Source organism: Talpa europaea (assembly GCF_964194135.1).
Source record: "Talpa europaea genome assembly, chromosome: 1".
NCBI classification, from domain to species: Eukaryota; Metazoa; Chordata; class Mammalia; order Eulipotyphla; family Talpidae; genus Talpa; species Talpa europaea.
Genome location: NC_140073.1, coordinates 84,023,316 through 84,041,271, shown reverse-complemented (window position 1 = coordinate 84,041,271; position 17,956 = coordinate 84,023,316). Strand labels below are relative to the sequence as shown.

The following is a 17,956-nucleotide window of genomic DNA, read 5'->3' as shown; positions in this document are numbered from 1 at the left end:
GCTACAACTCTACAACATGATAACAATAGATTCTCTTAAAAATTGTTTTCTAAAAATGAGGTATTTATACTCTGAATTATCTTTTAAAAAAATAGTCACATGTCCCAATTAACTGAAACATTTATTGATCTTGACTTTTTTCAACCACATTAGCTTTGAAGTACAGGCAGTCTGAGGGTATCTGTGATGATAAATCAGTAGATACAGTTAACACAATGTTTGTCCATGAATTTTATCAAGTTCCCGTTAATTATACCTTAATATATACTCAATGTCCTGATAGGGAATTGAGGGTCTAAATATGGCAAATGGCTTTTTACTGCTATATAGGTACCACATATATTTGTATGCTTCATTTTCATTCTATTTTTTGTCATCATATGCTTATTCAGGCTTATTTGGTTTTCAGTTAGCCTCATCTGGTAAACCATATTTAGATGTCACCTGCACGTCCGCTTACTTTCAAGTCTCAAAAGACTGTCTACTTTATAAATAGTTACTTGCCGAAAGCTTCATAGTGGGACTGCTTTAAAAATAGAGGAACAGTCAAACCAGGACATTAAAAGCAAAAGTTATATAGGTTTCTCTGATATATGAAAAAAAAAAGCATAGTCATGATAGTTTCATAAGTTAATTTTGGACTTCTACTAAAATTACAAGCACTTTGAAATAGTAGCCTACTGAAAATGTAAATTCTGGTGCTTTTCAATTTCCATGTCTCACTCAGATAAAAGTTCTGATAAGTTGGTTTTCTGAATTTTACATTTTCCTTCTACTTGGATACTCAGAAATGGCACTGTTTGCTCATGGTGAATTTTATTTTCATTTTCTCTATAGAAATATTTGGGATATATTTCTAGTACTAGATTACAAAATGCTAATTTTCTTAGACATAATCTCCTGATGAAAATTTATCAGCCCTAATCAGAGTTTTGCACACATTTTCCCCTAGTGAATATTTAATTACTGTACCTGGATTCAATGTTTGCCTACTTTATTAAACTCAGTTCTGAAATTAGAAGATGTATTTAGGACTTTGCAATAAGTTTAATTATTAAAATGTCTTAAATAGTGTAAAGCTTTTGAGAAATGTAAAAAGAATACATTATAATATTTCTTAAATCTGTTTTACTATTTCCCTATTTAATCTGTCAAAGAATCTCTCTAAGCAAATTTATACAAGTTACTTTATTTCTTTTATCTCCTAACCCATGCTAGATGAAAAACTCACCCTAGAGATTGAAAGGTCACACTCTCTCTTGTTAACATATCTAGGAATCTTAGAACTTTGCCAGAAAATCTTCCAAATATTTCACCCTACATGAGGTGTCAGTTAATGGTAATACTCAGCCATGTTTAATGTTGTAATTTCTTGGCTGTTTTTTGTTGTCGTTGTTCTTCATCTGCAACAATCCGTAGTTGATCTTGTCTGGTAATGAACAGCACATATGTAAAAGAACACGGTGTTATAAACCAAATGTTAGTGTCTAAGTTGGGAATGGAAGCTAAAAATGACATATGAAATGTGAATGTTTGGATGATAAGGGGAAGTTCCTGTTATTGAGCTCTCATAATGCAAGTCTAGGTGTGTCAGTCACTCCTGGGTCTGGACTCTGACATTCTCACTGATGGTTAGACTCTCAGTAATCCATGTAGCTTAGAGGTATGTTCTGTTTCAGATACACATCAATGAAAGACATCATCAAAGATAATTTAAAATTACTTCTTGATTTTATTTCTGAGAGCTATATGAATTATTAAATAAGGAAGACAAAATTTTATTCTCTTTTTAATTTGAATTCTCCCATTTATTCTACGATCTTTGACAAATTGCCTAACCTGTCTGCTTCAGTTTTGTCACCTGTAAAATGAGGATAAAACCAATTCAATGCATGAGACTCTAACAGTCACATGTGTCTGTCATGTCTATCATCATCATAATCATTTCCATCGTTTTACTGCAAAACAGGCACTAGTCAGTCTTGATGGTATTGAGAAAGGGAATCCTGACATAATCTTACTCAGATCTAGTAATCTGTTGTTTAAACATGAACAAAGAGTATCTTGGAGAGATAAATAACTCAGATGAAGTCACATCATTAATGAGAAAAAAGCCTGGACTAAATTCCCAGGTTCCTCATATTCTGGCTAATATTTGTCATGGTCTATTTCTTATTTTGTCATCCTAATGTAAGTATTCACCAAAAGTTCATAAAATACCATTGTTCATTCTCTTGGAAATTATCCTATATTTCATACATACTTGGAAGCAGTCATCAATATCCCTGCAAAGAGAATATTTGCAAAAATCATAAATGATTCCCCTTGTGGCACAATTAAATAACTGTGAAGGTGGAGTGTTAATTGCATTGAAAATGGAGCTCAGGTATGGAGTGCAGTTACATCTTTTGAATTACACCATGGATTTACTTTTTCTTCTTTGTGATAGTATCCAGTCCTACTGTTAAATGTATTGTCTTTTGTGTGTGTTTGTGCAGTTCTAAATTATCAAATATTTACTTAAATTATGAATCAAAAAAATTCAGATAACATTTTTCGAGGCCAGGTGGTAATAGAAAAATTGATGGACACATATCTAATTGTGTAATCTAGATCCCTGAATAACTTCTGTAATACTGATTAAGATTCTCCAGTATCCCCAATATTCTTACTGAGTACCTTCAGTCCATGTAGGTGGTATTATTTAGTGTGGTTTTATTCTTTTTTAAATAAATTTCACACTTCACTATTACAATGTGAATAGCCCTTTTGCAAATGTGAGTTAATAGCTAGTTTTGATAATTACTTTTTCAACAGAAAGGAGTATTTGGGAAAGAAATTTGCAGCTAAAGATTTAATAGACATCTGTCTCACCATGAATATTCATAAACCTGTTTATATACCTATATATGTACATACTTTTATGTAGTCTTTTAAGATACTGTAAAAAATGTAGAAGTATTTCCTTGTATTTCTGATTGCTTGAAAATGAAAAAAAAAGAGAAGGAAAGATAGCAAGACAAAGTGCAATAATAATCTCCCTTGAACATTACTTCATTTGTGTTGCAGAAAATAGCCATTCATTTATTCTCCAGTTACTATCTACCTAATTACCATATGAATATTCTGTAATTATATATCCATCATTGTCCTTTAGATTACATGATTGTGTTTGGTGCTACCATGCAGTTCTTAGTGTAATTACCCTTAGAGGTTATAACAATTTTTATTGTGAATATAAAGTGCTATTATATAATTTCATGGTAATCTCTACTTTCTTAGCACAGATTAATTACATTTCATTGTTGCTTATCATATGCAGCACATCTCAATTGTTATGCCATTCAGGTCAGCAAAATGCTCAAATTTTAGATGGGATGATATTCCAAAGGAAAGAAGATTTTCTTGGTAGCAACGATGCTAGTCTCCTGCCACAGTGGGCATTATTCAGATTAATTTTGGTTTCTGTCTTTTTTTTTTAACATTTCTACTGGTTTCTCAGCTCTGTAGAGATGGTGTTTTGTCTGTATTTTTGGGCTTTCTCACAGCTCCTACTATACAATCAGGCAACTGCATGTCCTCAATTTTGGACCTACCATATACATTTTCTCATCATGTTTAAATTGCTGAAGTTGTTTAAAAGGAGATGAAGCATCTTGTACTGCCAGCTTCCCTTTTCTCAAATTCAAACTGCCACTGCTACTGCTAACTTCTTACCAGTCATATTGGCTGACGCTTCTATTTTCAGTCTTTTTTTTTAAGATTTATTTGTTTGTTTATTTATTTATTTATACAAGCCCTGGGTACAGAGAGAAGCCTGGGAGGGTGAGAGAATTCACCAGAGCCAGAGCATAGGACAGAACAGGCAGACTGACGAAATACACTGCTGAGGGGAGCAGCGCGCGCAGCAGGAGAGGTCTGCGCCACCATGTGGGATCCTCGCTAGTGGCCGGGGATTGAACCTGGCACTGCAGAGGCTGCGGGCAGCTTTGCAGCCCAAGGCTCAACCACTGCGCCACCAGGGGAGGCCCTATGTTCAGTCTTTTTTATCATTTTATCTTAATCACTTTACTATTTCATCCCTCCCAACAAGCCTTCTACCATCTTTTAACCTGTGTTCTTTTAGTCTATCACTTTCTTAAAACTTTCTTTGTATAAATATTGAGTTAAATTTAAATTTTGAATGAGAAAAGACTGTTGCTTGTGTGGCAAAAGGAGTGTGCATGTGTCCATGTCTGTGTCAGAAATTGAAAATAGTTCCTTTGCTGCACACCTTGAGGTTAACCAACCATTAATAGTCTCAGCTCTAGCTCTATGAAATTTCTAGTTTATAGTTGCCTACTAATTTATTATCAACATTTCATTTAGTCAAAACTGACATCTTAAAAAGAAAGTCAAGACATAAAGTTTCCGTAAAACTCATACAAATAATTGGTAATCATAGTGATAGGTTAACAATAAAAAAATGCACCAATATATTTAAGAAAATGTGTCTCTTAGAAATCTTAATTTAAAAATGGCTTTAAAGCATTTTTGATGCTTTAAGGGGTAATCTCAATGGAATAAATATATTTCAATGCTTTGGAAAATGAAAGTGTTCTTCCAATGACTGCTACATTTCTCTGTTTATTATAGACCTCATTAGGTCGGGGCAGTAATACTAGAATCAAAGCAAACAACTACATACTAATGGACCCTTTCATATATCATTCTTCTTCATACTTTGCTAAATTTCTGCTAGATTGGGAAGTACTAATGAAGTATTCCTTTGTTTTGGTAAATAACTGAAGTGATATTTAGAATTTGAACAAGTATAATAGTAATTATTTGAGAGTACATAGAAGGGTGAGACTGAAAATGTAGCTTATATTAATATAAATTTTGTATAGATGCTTATGATTCAAAATGAATTATAACTGTGAAGAAAATGAGAGAGAAATTAGGTAGTATTCCTTTGACTTATTTTTTTCTGCATTTTTTTTCTTTTTTATTTTAACATTTATCATTTTTAAAAAAATTTTAGACAATATTTGCTTCCCCCCATCCCCTCAGATTGAGTCCCCATAGAATTTCCTTCCCCAAGGCACCCGTGCACCATCACCACAGTCCCCTGTGCTCCTCTCTCCCTCCCTCCGGCCCCTCTCCCACCTCTTCCCCTACAGTATGTCTCTGGTAAATAATTGTGTTTTTGTTTTGATGTGTTTTGTACTGTTATTATTTTTTACACTGATATTTGGTTCCCCTATATTCCTGCTATAAGTGAAACTTTCCAATATTTTTCTTTTTACTTCTGGCTTATTTCACTGAGCATAATTCCTTCTAGCTCCATCCACATTTCTGTGAAAGGCATGAGTTCATCTTTTTTATTGCTGAATAATATTCCATTGTGTATATATACCACATCTTCTTGAACCAGTCATCTATTTTTGGGCATTTGGGTTGTTTCCAGGTTTTACCTATTGTAAATAGTGCTGCAATAAACATAGGTGTACAGGTGCTCTTTTGAATCACCGTTTTTGTGTCCTTTGGGTAGATCCCTAGTAATGGAATTGCCAGATCATATGGTAGCTCCATTTTTAGTAGACTGAGGAACGTCCAGACAGCTTTCCATAGTGATTGGACCATTTAGCACTCCAGCAATGTAGGAATGTTCCTTTTTTCACCGCATTCTCGCCAACATTAGTTGTTGCTTGTTTTTTTGGATATGTGCCATTCTTACTGGTGTAAGGTGGTATTATTAACATTATATATGATACTGAGACAATTGCAGAGAAGGCAGATTTCAGTTGAATTGTCCAGTTTAGAAATAGCACTGTCAGTGTTTCAGAATCTCTCCTAGATGTTAGCATAGCATGTATCATGATTAAACTTGAGTTAGCAGAGAGTACTTGAGGAATGATTTTGCCTTCTAGTTATAAGCATTCATTACTTAATGTGGTAGTTTAAACATCAGACCCTGAAGTCCCTCATGTATGTATGATCTTCTTTCTGCTATGTTTAGGAAACTTGAAGATAAACTTGAATAAACATGGAAGGCTTCAAGTCAAAGAAAGAAAGGCGGGGAGAGGGAATAAGCATTCATAGAATTGTGCTCTTGAATCCTTACAAGAGTACAGTAAAAAGTCCAGAAAAACGCACTACTCAGAAATTTCTGTCTGTGCCATATCATAAGTCAAGTAGTGGGACATGGTCAAAAAATTTCATAGAAAGATAGTGGGAATCAACTCTGCAGGTGTGGCATACAGTGAATGAGTCTGTGTCCCTGAACTTAAACTCAGCATTGAGTGCTAGCATTTGAACTGGGAAAAATATGTGCCCCCATTTTAATATCTGTGGAGAAGGAGTTCTGAGTTTAAAACAGTTTCCGCCTTTTTAGTAGGAAAAAGTGGCATGCTTAACAGCATGCAATTTAAAATTATTTGTTAAAGCATAAATTCTAATATCTACTTATATCATAATTTCATATTAAGCAATATTTTCTTTTACATTATGTGAATTCCATTTTTATGTCATGAGGCCAGTCAATAACAATGAGTAATATGCATCTGACGTGCTATGAAAAAATAATGAAAGCATTAAAGAGTGGAGAATTTCCTTTAAAGCATACAAAGTAGACCATGAATTCCTTTAAAAAAGTCTTTATAAAGAGAAAAAAAATATTTAACATAGTTAGCAAATTAACCAAAAGTTCTATAATATTATAATGAGTGCTTGTATGCCATTTGCTTATAATAAAAACCTTTCTGTTAAGGTATGATATACATAGAAAAGTTTAAAATCACAAGTACACAGTTCAATAAAATATCTGCAGTTGTATCCACCACTGCAAACCAACATTAAGGTGAAGAGAAAACATTGGTACTGCAGATGCTCAGCACTATCCTTTCCCTTCTCCCCAAAGATAATTCCTTTTTAATTTCTGAAACTGTAGATAGTTTTGCATTTTGAACACTATATAAATAACAAGTAGTATTTATTACTTGTGTTTGGCTATTTTCTGTCAATATTATTTTTGTGAGTTGGATTCATTCATGTTGTTGCTTATAGTTGTTTCCTCTGTCCCTCCCTCCCCACCTTCTACACACACACACACATATTTATATGCAACATATACATTGTACAACATATATGTTTATATTCACTGTATTAGAGGACCAGCTATTCTTCTTATGATGGACGTTTGGATTATTTTCAGTTTGGGGCTAGTTCTAAAAAAATGTTGCTGTGCTTGTTATGCATATGTTCTTGGTGCACATGTGCATGCTTTTCTCTTGGATACGTATTAAGAGTAGAAGTAAAAAGGGATAAGGTATGGGTACATTCACACTCATTAGATACTGTCAGTTGTTTTCTAAATGGGTTGAACTTACACTCCCTCTAGTAATATATCCATTTATGTTCTTTATTGTCAATTTCTTGGGTGGGTGATCATATTTCCTTGAAATGTTGATTTGTATTTCCTTTATTGCTAATCAATTAGGTACATTCTCATGTATTTTTAATCTTAACCAAAACCAGATTTAAATTATAATCAAAATTATGTATAATTAGTAAATTGTAGGTAAGTTTTTAGTTTACACTTTAGCACTCTAGGTAAGTACAAACTATATCCTTAGCTAAAGTGTGATGTAGGGGAATCATAAAACTTCAAAATAGTGTCCTCCCATTGTTTTTCTGGTTTATTGGGTCAGTTTTCATGAATCAAAATTTTAGATCAAAAATTGCATTTTAGGGGCCTCCCTGGTGGTGCAAGGGTTAAGATGCAACCTATGAAGCTATATGCAGCCACTGTAGCATGAGTTTGATTCCCGGCCAGCCAGGGAGCAACCCACATGGTGCAGCAGACCTCTCCTGACTCACCCACCGCTCCCCTCAGCAGTGTACTTTGGTCATTCTGCCTGTTCTGTTCCCCACTCTGTCTCTCTCTCTCACACCACACCTGCCCCCGCCCTGCACCTCTGGCCTATACCCCAGCTCTTGTATGCATAAATAAATAAATCTTTTAAAAATTGCATTTTAATTAGGTCTCACAAAGTTAGTTAAGAAACTATTTTAGTCAAAGCAAATTAATTTAATAACTATTAGACAATATAGTCCTTCTGCCAGCCAGCACTATTATCTCCAGATCATTTTCCTTATATTTCTTAGTTCCCAAATTCTATTTGCTCAATTAATCCCATTGGCCCCATTTCAAATCTGTGAATAAGAATATAGGTGTGGGTGGTGGACTATAAGAAGGACACTGGAATTTTTGCATTTCAAATAAGCCACCTATATAATTTTTATAAATTATCCACTTTGGAAACTTCTGAATAAAAACATAAAGGTCTTGGAAAGATATATTAGTCAACTACTATGTTGTCAGTTCATCCAGGATCAAACGATGGAATTTAAAGTAATGGGGGAGGAGGGCATTGTTAAGAGTCCTTTGTCAATGAGAGGTAACTAGCAACCTTCCTAGTGAAAAGTTGTTATTTAATGTTTTCTGCATTGACTGGGGGACCGTGCTAGATGATCATGTAGTCAGCTGCTAATACAGTCCTCATAAATTAAAACAGAAGTTGTGTTTTATACATACCTGCCATACTTAGACAGACACCATAATGGTCAGATATAAACATTGACTGAATTTTTAGGTTTCCAAGCCTCTCACCTTTTGAAAAAGCTTCTTTTCTTAAATATAGCCAAAATCCATATTAATAGATGTAAGCATTGAATATCATTGAGGGTTTTTGGCATAATGCAACAGCAAGCATAAGAATGCTTGAAATAAATTTCCATAAATTTGAAGAAAACCTGTCAATGGAAGTAATTTCTGTCTGATTTAATAAAGTGCTAGGTATATATATATGAATACAAAATTTTAAGTTATGTTTTAGCTTCCTTTACCCATTATAATTGTCTTTGAGCAGGCTAAAGTTTATAATTTATGATCATTATCACAGCTAATCTCATTTAATAGGACTTTATAATTAGGTAGCTGAAAGGAAACTGCAGCTTCTAAACAAAAAGTCTGGATTGATATAATCAGTTCACTTGCTTAAGATTATTCATATTACGAATTTCAATATCTTCAATGTCATAAATTATAATATATTCATATTTAAGCATAGATTTGTTTGTTTTTAAAAATACTGAGACAGAATGTCTAATTACAGTTACTGTGGTTATTATAATATTAAGTAGTCTTTGTTTTATTATTCACATTCAAAAGGTATGGAAAGATTTGAGAAAGTCTTCCTTTGTACTTGAGAAAATTATTTGTAATGTTCAGTATGCTCTTTCAAAACAATGATCTCAGAAGTAGGAATATTTTCCCTTTGAGCGGGAAGTTAGGTATTGCATGGAGGGGGCTAATAACCTTTACTTCTGTTAATCACTTTCCATCCATGATAGATCGTCATTCATTCAGTCCACATTTCAAGTTACTCAACAGGCACATTTCTTTGTCTACTCACTTGCCCAAGAGTTTGGAAAATACCTGGTCCTGTAATAGTGTTTTTAGAAGAAATGTTCTTTTCCACACAACACTAAGGGCTGGTACAGAGGTAGGAATTCCCTACCCAACACATACTACTCTGTTCCCTGGATGAAAAGAGCTGTGAGGAGAGGAAGTGATAAATGACATGTCTAGAAATCTTGAGGAATTTCAGACAAATAGTAGTCTTGTTCATTAGAAAGAAACCTAAGGAACCTTGTTAAGTGTTAAAACTCAGAACCAAGAAAAAAGTTTTTAGCTAAATTTATACCAATATAATCCATTTTAGTCATATAAAATAATGCCTAGTTCTGGAAAATAGAGAAAACAATAGTATTAGAAAATTTTAGTTACATATAATAGAAGTTCTTTTTGAAAATTAATGAACCCATTGATTAAGCATTTTTTAATATTAAGTGAAATGATAATATTTGTTGTGATTGAAGAAAAACATCTTATAATTTCCTTTTGTCCATTTTTCATTCTTCCTAGATATCTGTCACCACTACTGTGTAAATTCTGAATCTTGTACCATTGGGGATGATGGAAGTGTTGAATGTGTCTGTCCAACACGCTACGAAGGACTGAAATGTGAGGTTGACAAATGCATAAGGTGCCATGGGGGGCACTGTATTATAAATAAAGACAGTGAAGATATATTTTGCAAGTAAGTAGACATGCAACTTAATTTATAAAAGCATTTGAACCCAAAAGGATGTGGCAATCCAGCAATAAACTGTGGAAGCATTATAAATTATCTTTATACTAAAATTTTAGATGACAACCATTGCATAATTTTTATTTATTTTTATCTAGAGATGAAGTTCAGTTCATTTCAATTAAAACTAAACTTAATACCTATTATGAAACTCTGGAGAATATGAAAATTCATTGTGCAATGATATGATCAGACCATTCCCTATGTTGAATATTCTTAAAAGTGTATAAAAATAGTGAAATGCAAAAAGATATTTTTAGTAATCCTAATAGTAATAATTAATTTAAATAGGTTAAGTTTTTAATTGTTTCATGATTGTTATCATCAGTGTTGCCTTCTTTTAAAGTGATCCTGTGGGATAGATACAAAAGGCCTATCTTACAGAAATTACTTTAGTCTTTTTGTCCCCTTAATCTGACATTGAACATTGTAGTCCAAAAGATTTGAAGAAATAATATTTCCTAGGAAGCAACTACAACAAAAAGTCCATATTAGACTAGACGTTTTTCAATTCACTTGCTCTTTTGCACTTTGACTTTAAGATCAAGAGAACGGAAAACAGAGCTTCACAGCTACATTGTAATGTCATTCACTTTCTGTCATGAAGCAAGTTTATGCCACTGAGGTTAGAGATCAATCCTTACTCTGAAACTCTTTCCAAAGCTCCAGTTGTGCAATTGGTTAGTATGGTGCTTATATGAAACTCTTTTAACAACCTTTTAAAAGAAGCAATCATAAAGAACCAAACTCTATCACTTGTCTTGCTAGAACTAGAATCAGTGACAAATATGAATGAGAAAAGCACATCATAAAGTGGTCATGACCAACTTCCACCAAGATTGCTCTGTGAGGGTGCCAGCCCTGAGTTATGTTGATCTGTTACACAGGTCCAATAACATTTTATTACAGACAGCATTGGCATTTTTTTTTTCTTGCTTGCTTACTCTCATTTTAAAATGAACTCTAAATGTGTTTTGTATTGTCATTATGAATGGCATTTACTCAAACCCTCAAACTGGGTCATTAAAAAATGCATTTTTTTAAATAAAGTAATTGAAATTATGACTAATTATAAATCTGTGACTTTGATAAGTACATTAAAACAAATGTACATTTTCAAATAGACCAGAAAAATCATGTTCTCTCATAAAGCTCATCAGTCTTTGTGATGAAACTTTAGCATGACAGAACTTTATTTCAGTTGGTGAGAATACATTTTTCTTCATGTTCAGTGTACCACATCAGGAATGAGTGGTAAAATTTTCTCACCCACTCCACTTTGCCTGGAACAAGGCCAGTCATCTAAGGGAAGCTGTGAGTCACAGTTTCCTGTTCAGTTTACCTTAGAAAAGTTGAGATGAGACCCACCACTATGCAGAAGGTCACTATGAGGGAGAAAGGACAGGCCTGTCAGGGGCCTCAGTGCTGTCTGCTGTGCAGAGGAAACTGGTATCTTCAACCAAGAAACACCAAAGTCTCATAACCTGAATAGGTTGTTCAGATACACCAACATAGTTTGTGTCTCCTATAAGATCTTTTTGGAAAAAAAAAAAAAAAACTTATGTAAGAATAGATGAATAACAGTCTTTTACAATGAGTAGGTAGTGGAATTTTCTAAGTAAGAATACAATAATTATTGACCTATATAATAGGTTCTAGAACATATTGCCTGGCAACATAAATAGGACTTCTTCAGTATTCCTTATCTTGTAAGATTGTTTTTATTTGTTTAGTAACTTTCAACTTAGTCTCAAATGAAGTTTACAGTGATGTTGGAATTCTGTTTCATAAGCAAAGATCTTTGAGTTAAGTTAGTCACCAATGAATTAAAGTAAATAATTATTATTTAGTAGGAAAGTTTAAGTCACCATGTGTACTTGTGATGACAAAGGGTTTTTCTATATGTGTTGTCAACTAAAACAGTTATATTGTCAAGTATATGAGTATAATCTTTAAAGCAAAACTACTTATACATTTTCTCTCTTCTGGAAACCTAAGTAAATCTTTTTTTTTTTTTCCACATAGCATTTTATTTTATTTATTTATTTTTTATAAATTTTATTGTTATATTCCCCATACAATTGCAGCCCCCCCATTCTGACCTCAATCCTTCCCCTCCCGCCCCCGCCCCCCTAAAAGTGTCTCTGGTTCATAGTTTTCTGTTGATTTTGATTTTCACTTTCTTATAGTTATTCATTTTCCTGGTCCCTTATTTAAGTTTTCTAGATTCCTGCTATGAGTGAGACCATCCGGTATTTTTCTTTTTCTTTTTTGCTTATTTCGCTGAGCATGATCCCTTCCAGCGCCATCCATGTTGCTGCAAATTGCATGTGTTTATCTTTTTTGAATGCTGAGTAATATTCCATGGTATATATGTACTACATCTTCTTGATCCAGTCATCTATTTTTGGGCATTTGGGTTGTTTCCAAAGCTTAGCTATTGTAAACAGTGCTGCTATAAACATAGGGGTGCAGGTGTTCTTTGGAATGGATGTTTCTGTGTCCTTTGGGTAAATACCTAGGAGTGGAATTGCTGGATCATATGGAAGCTCTATGTTTAGTAGGTCCAGAAATCTCCACACAGCTCTCCACAGTGGTTTGACCAGTTTGCACTCCCACCAACAGTGCAGAAGAGTTCCTTTTTCTCCACACCCTCGCCAGCATTTGTTGTTGCTAGTTCTTTTAATATGTGCCATTCTCACTGGTGTAAGATGGTATCTCATGGTAGTTTTGATTTGCATTTCCATGATGGCAAGTGATGTTGAACATTTTTTCATATGCCTGTTGGCCATTTGCATTTCCTCTTCAGAGAAGTTTCTTTTTAGCTCTTCTGCCCATTTTTTGACTGGATTATTTTCTTTGTTGTTGTTGAGTCTCATCAGCTCTTTGCAGATTTTTGTGATCAGTCCTTTATCATTAGTGTTGGGTGCAAAAATGTTCTCCCAGTTGGTGGGGTTTCTCTTTCTTTTTGTTATTGTCTCTTTTGCTGTGCAGAAGCTCTTTAATTTGATGTAGTCCCAGCTGTTTATCTTTGCCTTCACTATCACTGCTTTGGGTGATGTGTCTGTAAAGACGTCTTTGATGTGCAGATCACGTAGTGTTTCGCCTATATTTCCTTCTATGTATTTTATGGTTTCAGGTCTTATGTCTAGTTCTTTAATCCATTTTGAGTTGATTTTTGTGTATGGTGTGAGGTAGTGGTCAAGCTTCATTCTTTTGCATGTAGCGACCCAGTTTTCCAGCACCATTTATTGAACAAACTTTCTTTGCTCCAATGCATAGTCTTTGCTCCTTTGTCAAAGATTAGTTGACCATCAATCTGTGGGTTTATTTCTGGATTTTCTATTCGATTCCATTGGTCTGTATGTCTGTTCTTGTTCCAATACCATGCAGTTTTGATGATTATGGCTTTGTAGTATAGTTTGAAGTCTGGGAGTCTGATGCCTCCATTCCCTTCTTTTTTTTTTCAGGAGAGCTTTGGCTATTCGGGGTTTTTTGTGATTCCATATGAATTTCATCAATAATTGTTCTATTTCTTTGAAGAATGACATTGAAATTTTGATTGGAATAGCATTGAATCTGTATATTGCTTTTGGAAGGATGGCCATTTTAATAATGTTTATTCTTCCAATCCATGAGCAGGGGATGTCTCTCCATTTCTTTGTGTCTTCTTCTATTTCTTTTAACAGTGTTTTATAGTTTTCTTTGTATAGGTCCTTTACCTCTTTTGTTAGATTTATTCCCAAATATTTGATTTTTTTTTGTTTCAATAACAAAAGGGATGGTCTTTTTGATTTCTTCTTCTTCAGATTTATTGTTTGTGTATAGGAAGGCTACTGACTTTTGCGTGTTGATTTTGTATCCTGCCACTTTACTGAACTGATTGATGAGTTGAATTAGCTTTTCTGTGGAGTTTTTGGGGTTCTCTATGTATAATATCATATCGTCTGCAAATAGTGATAGTTTGACTTCTTCTTTTCCTATTTGGATTCCTTGGATGTCTTTCTCTTGTCTTATTGCCCTGGCTAGGACTTCCAGTATTATATTGAAAAGCAATGGTGAGAGTGGACATCCTTGTCTTGTTCCAGATCTTAATGGAATTGCTTTCAGCTTTTCACCATTGAGAATGATACTGGCTGTTGGTTTGTCATAGATGGCCTTTATGATGTTGAGGTATGTTCCTTGTATCCCAAGAATTTCAAGGGCTTTTATCATGAATGGGTGTTGCACTTTGTCAAAAGCTTTCTCAGCATCTATTGATATTATCATATGGTTTTTATATTTCTTTTTGTTGATGTGTTGGATAACGTTGATTGATTTTCGGATGTTAAACCATCCTTGTGCCCCTGGAATGAATCCTACTTGGTCGTGGTGAATTATATTATGGATACATTGTTGGATTCTGATGGCTAAAATTTTATTGAGGATTTTTGCATCAGTGTTCATTAGGGAGATTGGCCTGTAGTTTTCCTTTTTTGTGTTGTCCTTGTTCGGTTTTGGTATTAGTGTAATGTTGGCTTCATAGAACGTGTTTGGTATTGTCCCTTCCTTCTCAATTTTTTGGAAGAGTTTGTGAAGGATAGGCACTAATTCGTCTCTGAATGTTTGGTAGAATTCATTTGAAATTCCATCAGGTCCTGGGCTTTTGTTTTGGGGGAGGTTTTTGATTACCATTTCAATTTCGCTAATTGTAATTGGTCTGTTTAGGTGTTCTATTTCTTCTTTATCTAGCTTTGGGTGATTGTAGAGTTGTAGGAATTTGTCCATCTCCTCTAGATTATTAAACTTGTTTCCATATAACTGTTCATAGTAGTTACTGATTATTCTTTTGATTTCTGCTGTGTCCGTTGTGATTTCTCCTCTTTCATTGATGATCCTGTTTATTTGTGCTTTCTCCCTTTTTTCCTTTGTGAGCCTGGCTAGGGGTTTGTCTATTTTATTGATTTTTTCAAAGAACCAGCTCTTGGTTTCATTGATCTTTTGGATTGTTTTTTTAGTTTCGATTTCATTTATTTCTGCTTTTGTTTTTATTATTTCTTTTCTTCTACTGGTTTTGGGGTTTTTTTGTTGTTCTTTTTCTAGATCTTTGAGCTTCGAGATTAGGTTGTTTCTTTGAGTTCTTTCTTGTTTCTTGATGTGAGCTTCTATTGCTATATATTTTCCTCTTATTACTGCTTTTGCTGCATCCCATACATTTAGGATATTGGTGTCCTCCTTGTCGTTCAATTCAAAAAATTTTTTAATTTCTTCTTTGATCTCCTCATTAGTCCAGTGGTCTCCCAGTAGTGTGGTTTTTAATCTCCATGACGTAGGAAAGTTCCTTGCCTTCTTTTTATGGTTTATTTCTAGTTTGATGCCTTCATGGTCAGAAAAGATGGTTGATATGATTTCAATCTTGGTGTATCTGTTGATGTTTGTCTTGTGCCCCAGTATGTGATCGATCCTGGAGAATGATCCGTGTGCGCTTGAGAAAAATGTGTACTCCGTTTTTTGGGGTTTAGTGTTTTATAGATGTCTGTTAAGCCCAATTGCTCTAGGTCCTTATTTAGAGCTTTGGTTTCTTTACTTATTTTTTGTCTTGTTGATCTATCCATGGTTGATAGTGGTGTGTTGAAGTCTCCCACTACGTATGTGTTTTCTCTGATGTCTGTTTTCAGAGAGGACAACAGTTGTCTGATATATTTTGGTGCTCCTCCATTTGGTGAGTATATGTTAATGAGTGTTATTTGTTCTTGAAATATTGTCCCCTTGATCATAATGTAGTGACCATTGGGGTCTCTTTTTATCTTTTTGAGTTTGAAATCTGTTTTATCTGATATAAATATAGCTGTTCCTGCTTTCTTTTTTGGTCCATTTGCTTGTAGGATTGTTTTCCATCCTTTAACTTTGAGCCTATTTTTTATCTTTTGTAGCTAAATGTGTTTCCTGGAGACAGCAAAAGGTTGGGTTTTGTTTCTTAATCCAGGGTGCAACTCTGTGTCTTTTTATTAAAGAGTTTAGTCCATTTACATTTAGAGTTAATATTGATATGTTAACATCTGTATTTGCCATTGTGTTTGTCTTTCCTTTGATTTTATTTATTTATTCTTTTAATAACTTTTTTTTTTTTGGCCTTCTTTCATTGTTATTCGTCCCTCTGAGGTTCTGGCTTTAGGACTCCTTGTAGTATTTTTTGGAGTGGGGGTTTAGTTGCAATGAAATTCCGGAGTTTCTGTTTGTCTGGGAAGGTCCATATTCTTTCTTCAAAGAGGAAGGAGAGCTTTGCGGGATAGAGTATTCTTGGTTGGCATCTGTTTTCTTGGAGTCTGTTGACTATGTCCCTCCACTCTCTCCTTGCCCGTAGTGTTTCTTTGGAGAAGTCTGATGTCAGCCTGATTGGCTTTCCTTTGAATGTTATCTGTTTCTTCCCTCTTGCCAGCTTCATTATTTTTTTCCTTGTCCTGGATTCTTGGGAGCTTTACTATTATGTGTCTTGCTGTATTTTTTCTTTTGTCGTGGAAGTTTGGTGTTCTTCTTGCTTCTTGTATATCAATTTTCAGCTCCTTCTTCACATTTGGGAAGTTCTCTTCATTTATCTCTTTGAATATTTTCTCTGTTCCTACTTCTCTCTCCTCTCCTTCTGGTATTCCTATAACTCTTATATTTCCTTTCCTCATGGAGTCAGATAGTTCCCGAAGTCTTTCTTCATTCTTTTTCCTTCGTACTTCTCTTTCCTTTTCTGTTTTGGTTCTTTTTATTTCTGTGTCTTCAAGAGCACTTATTCGTTCTTCCATTTCATCAATTCTGCTTTCATTGCTTTTCCCAGAATTCTTTAGTTCTTCCACTAATTCTTTGATCTCCTGCATTTCTTTTACTTCCCTCTTTAGGGACTCAATTTCATTCTTCTGATCGTTGATTATTTTTCCCTTATCATTGTTTTCCTTTATGACTTCTGTCAGTTTTTTAATCACTGCAATTTTAAATTCTCTTTCTGGAAGGCTCAGAAGTTCTTCCAAGTTACTGTCATTGCAATCTGGGGGCTGGTTTTCTTTTTGTGGTGTGCTTTTTCTCTGGAGAGTTGCTAGGTTGCGTGTGGTTCTTCTCCTCCCTACTGTCTGTTTTCTAATTTATCGTATGCGTTGGGACACTGTGTTGTTGGGACTGGCCGGCATCTTGGGTGGGCTTCTCTGCTCCCCTCTGGTTCCTCCAGGAGTCATCTTTCAGTTTCAAGCAGTCTTTATTGGAGAAAGGTCCCTGTTCTAAAATGCCGATGTGGGGACACACTCCCCTGTGCGCCTGGTCTGCCCCGGCGGTGGGTTCCTGCTCCCCCTCTGGGCTTGGACTGCAGGCCAGAGGGGGTCTGGCGTGGGCGAACTTCCCCCGCTCACCTCTGGCTCCTGAGGAAGCCTTCTGCAGGTAGTCTTTACTGAAGAAATGTCCCTGTTCTAAAATGGTGATGTGGGACACACTCCCTGCGCGTCCGGTGTCAGGCACACTCTTCTGCATGCCTGGTCTGCCCTGGCTGTGGGTGCTCGCTCTCCCTGTGGGCTCAGACTACTTGTTCGGAAGGGGCCGGGTGTGGGCTAACTCCCCAGCTGGCCACTAGCTCCTTCAGGAGCCTGTGCTGGCTACAAGTCGCTAGGTGGCGCCAAAGATCTCTCCTAGAGCCCTTGGGGAGCTGATTTTCCACCCAGTGGGACAGGGAGCAGAGCGGGGATGGTAGGGTACACCGCAACGGCTTTGGGGTGCTGTGTCTGCCTTGTGCCCCACCGTCGTGGGGA

General features: G+C 35.2%; 1 protein-coding gene across 1 annotated transcript in view; it reads left to right on the top strand.

The window, feature by feature from the left end:
- The window catches only part of LRP1B (LDL receptor related protein 1B), a gene marked incomplete at its 3' end in the record, with an annotated part of 1,731,654 nt that overhangs the window by 1,678,304 nt on the left and 35,394 nt on the right, over positions 1–17,956 (top strand). Inside the window, exon 85 of the mRNA XM_084254814.1 lies at positions 9,971–10,145. Within this exon, the coding sequence (XP_084110940.1) occupies positions 9,971–10,145 (175 nt within the window). The remainder of the gene's footprint in view (positions 1–9,970; positions 10,146–17,956) is intronic.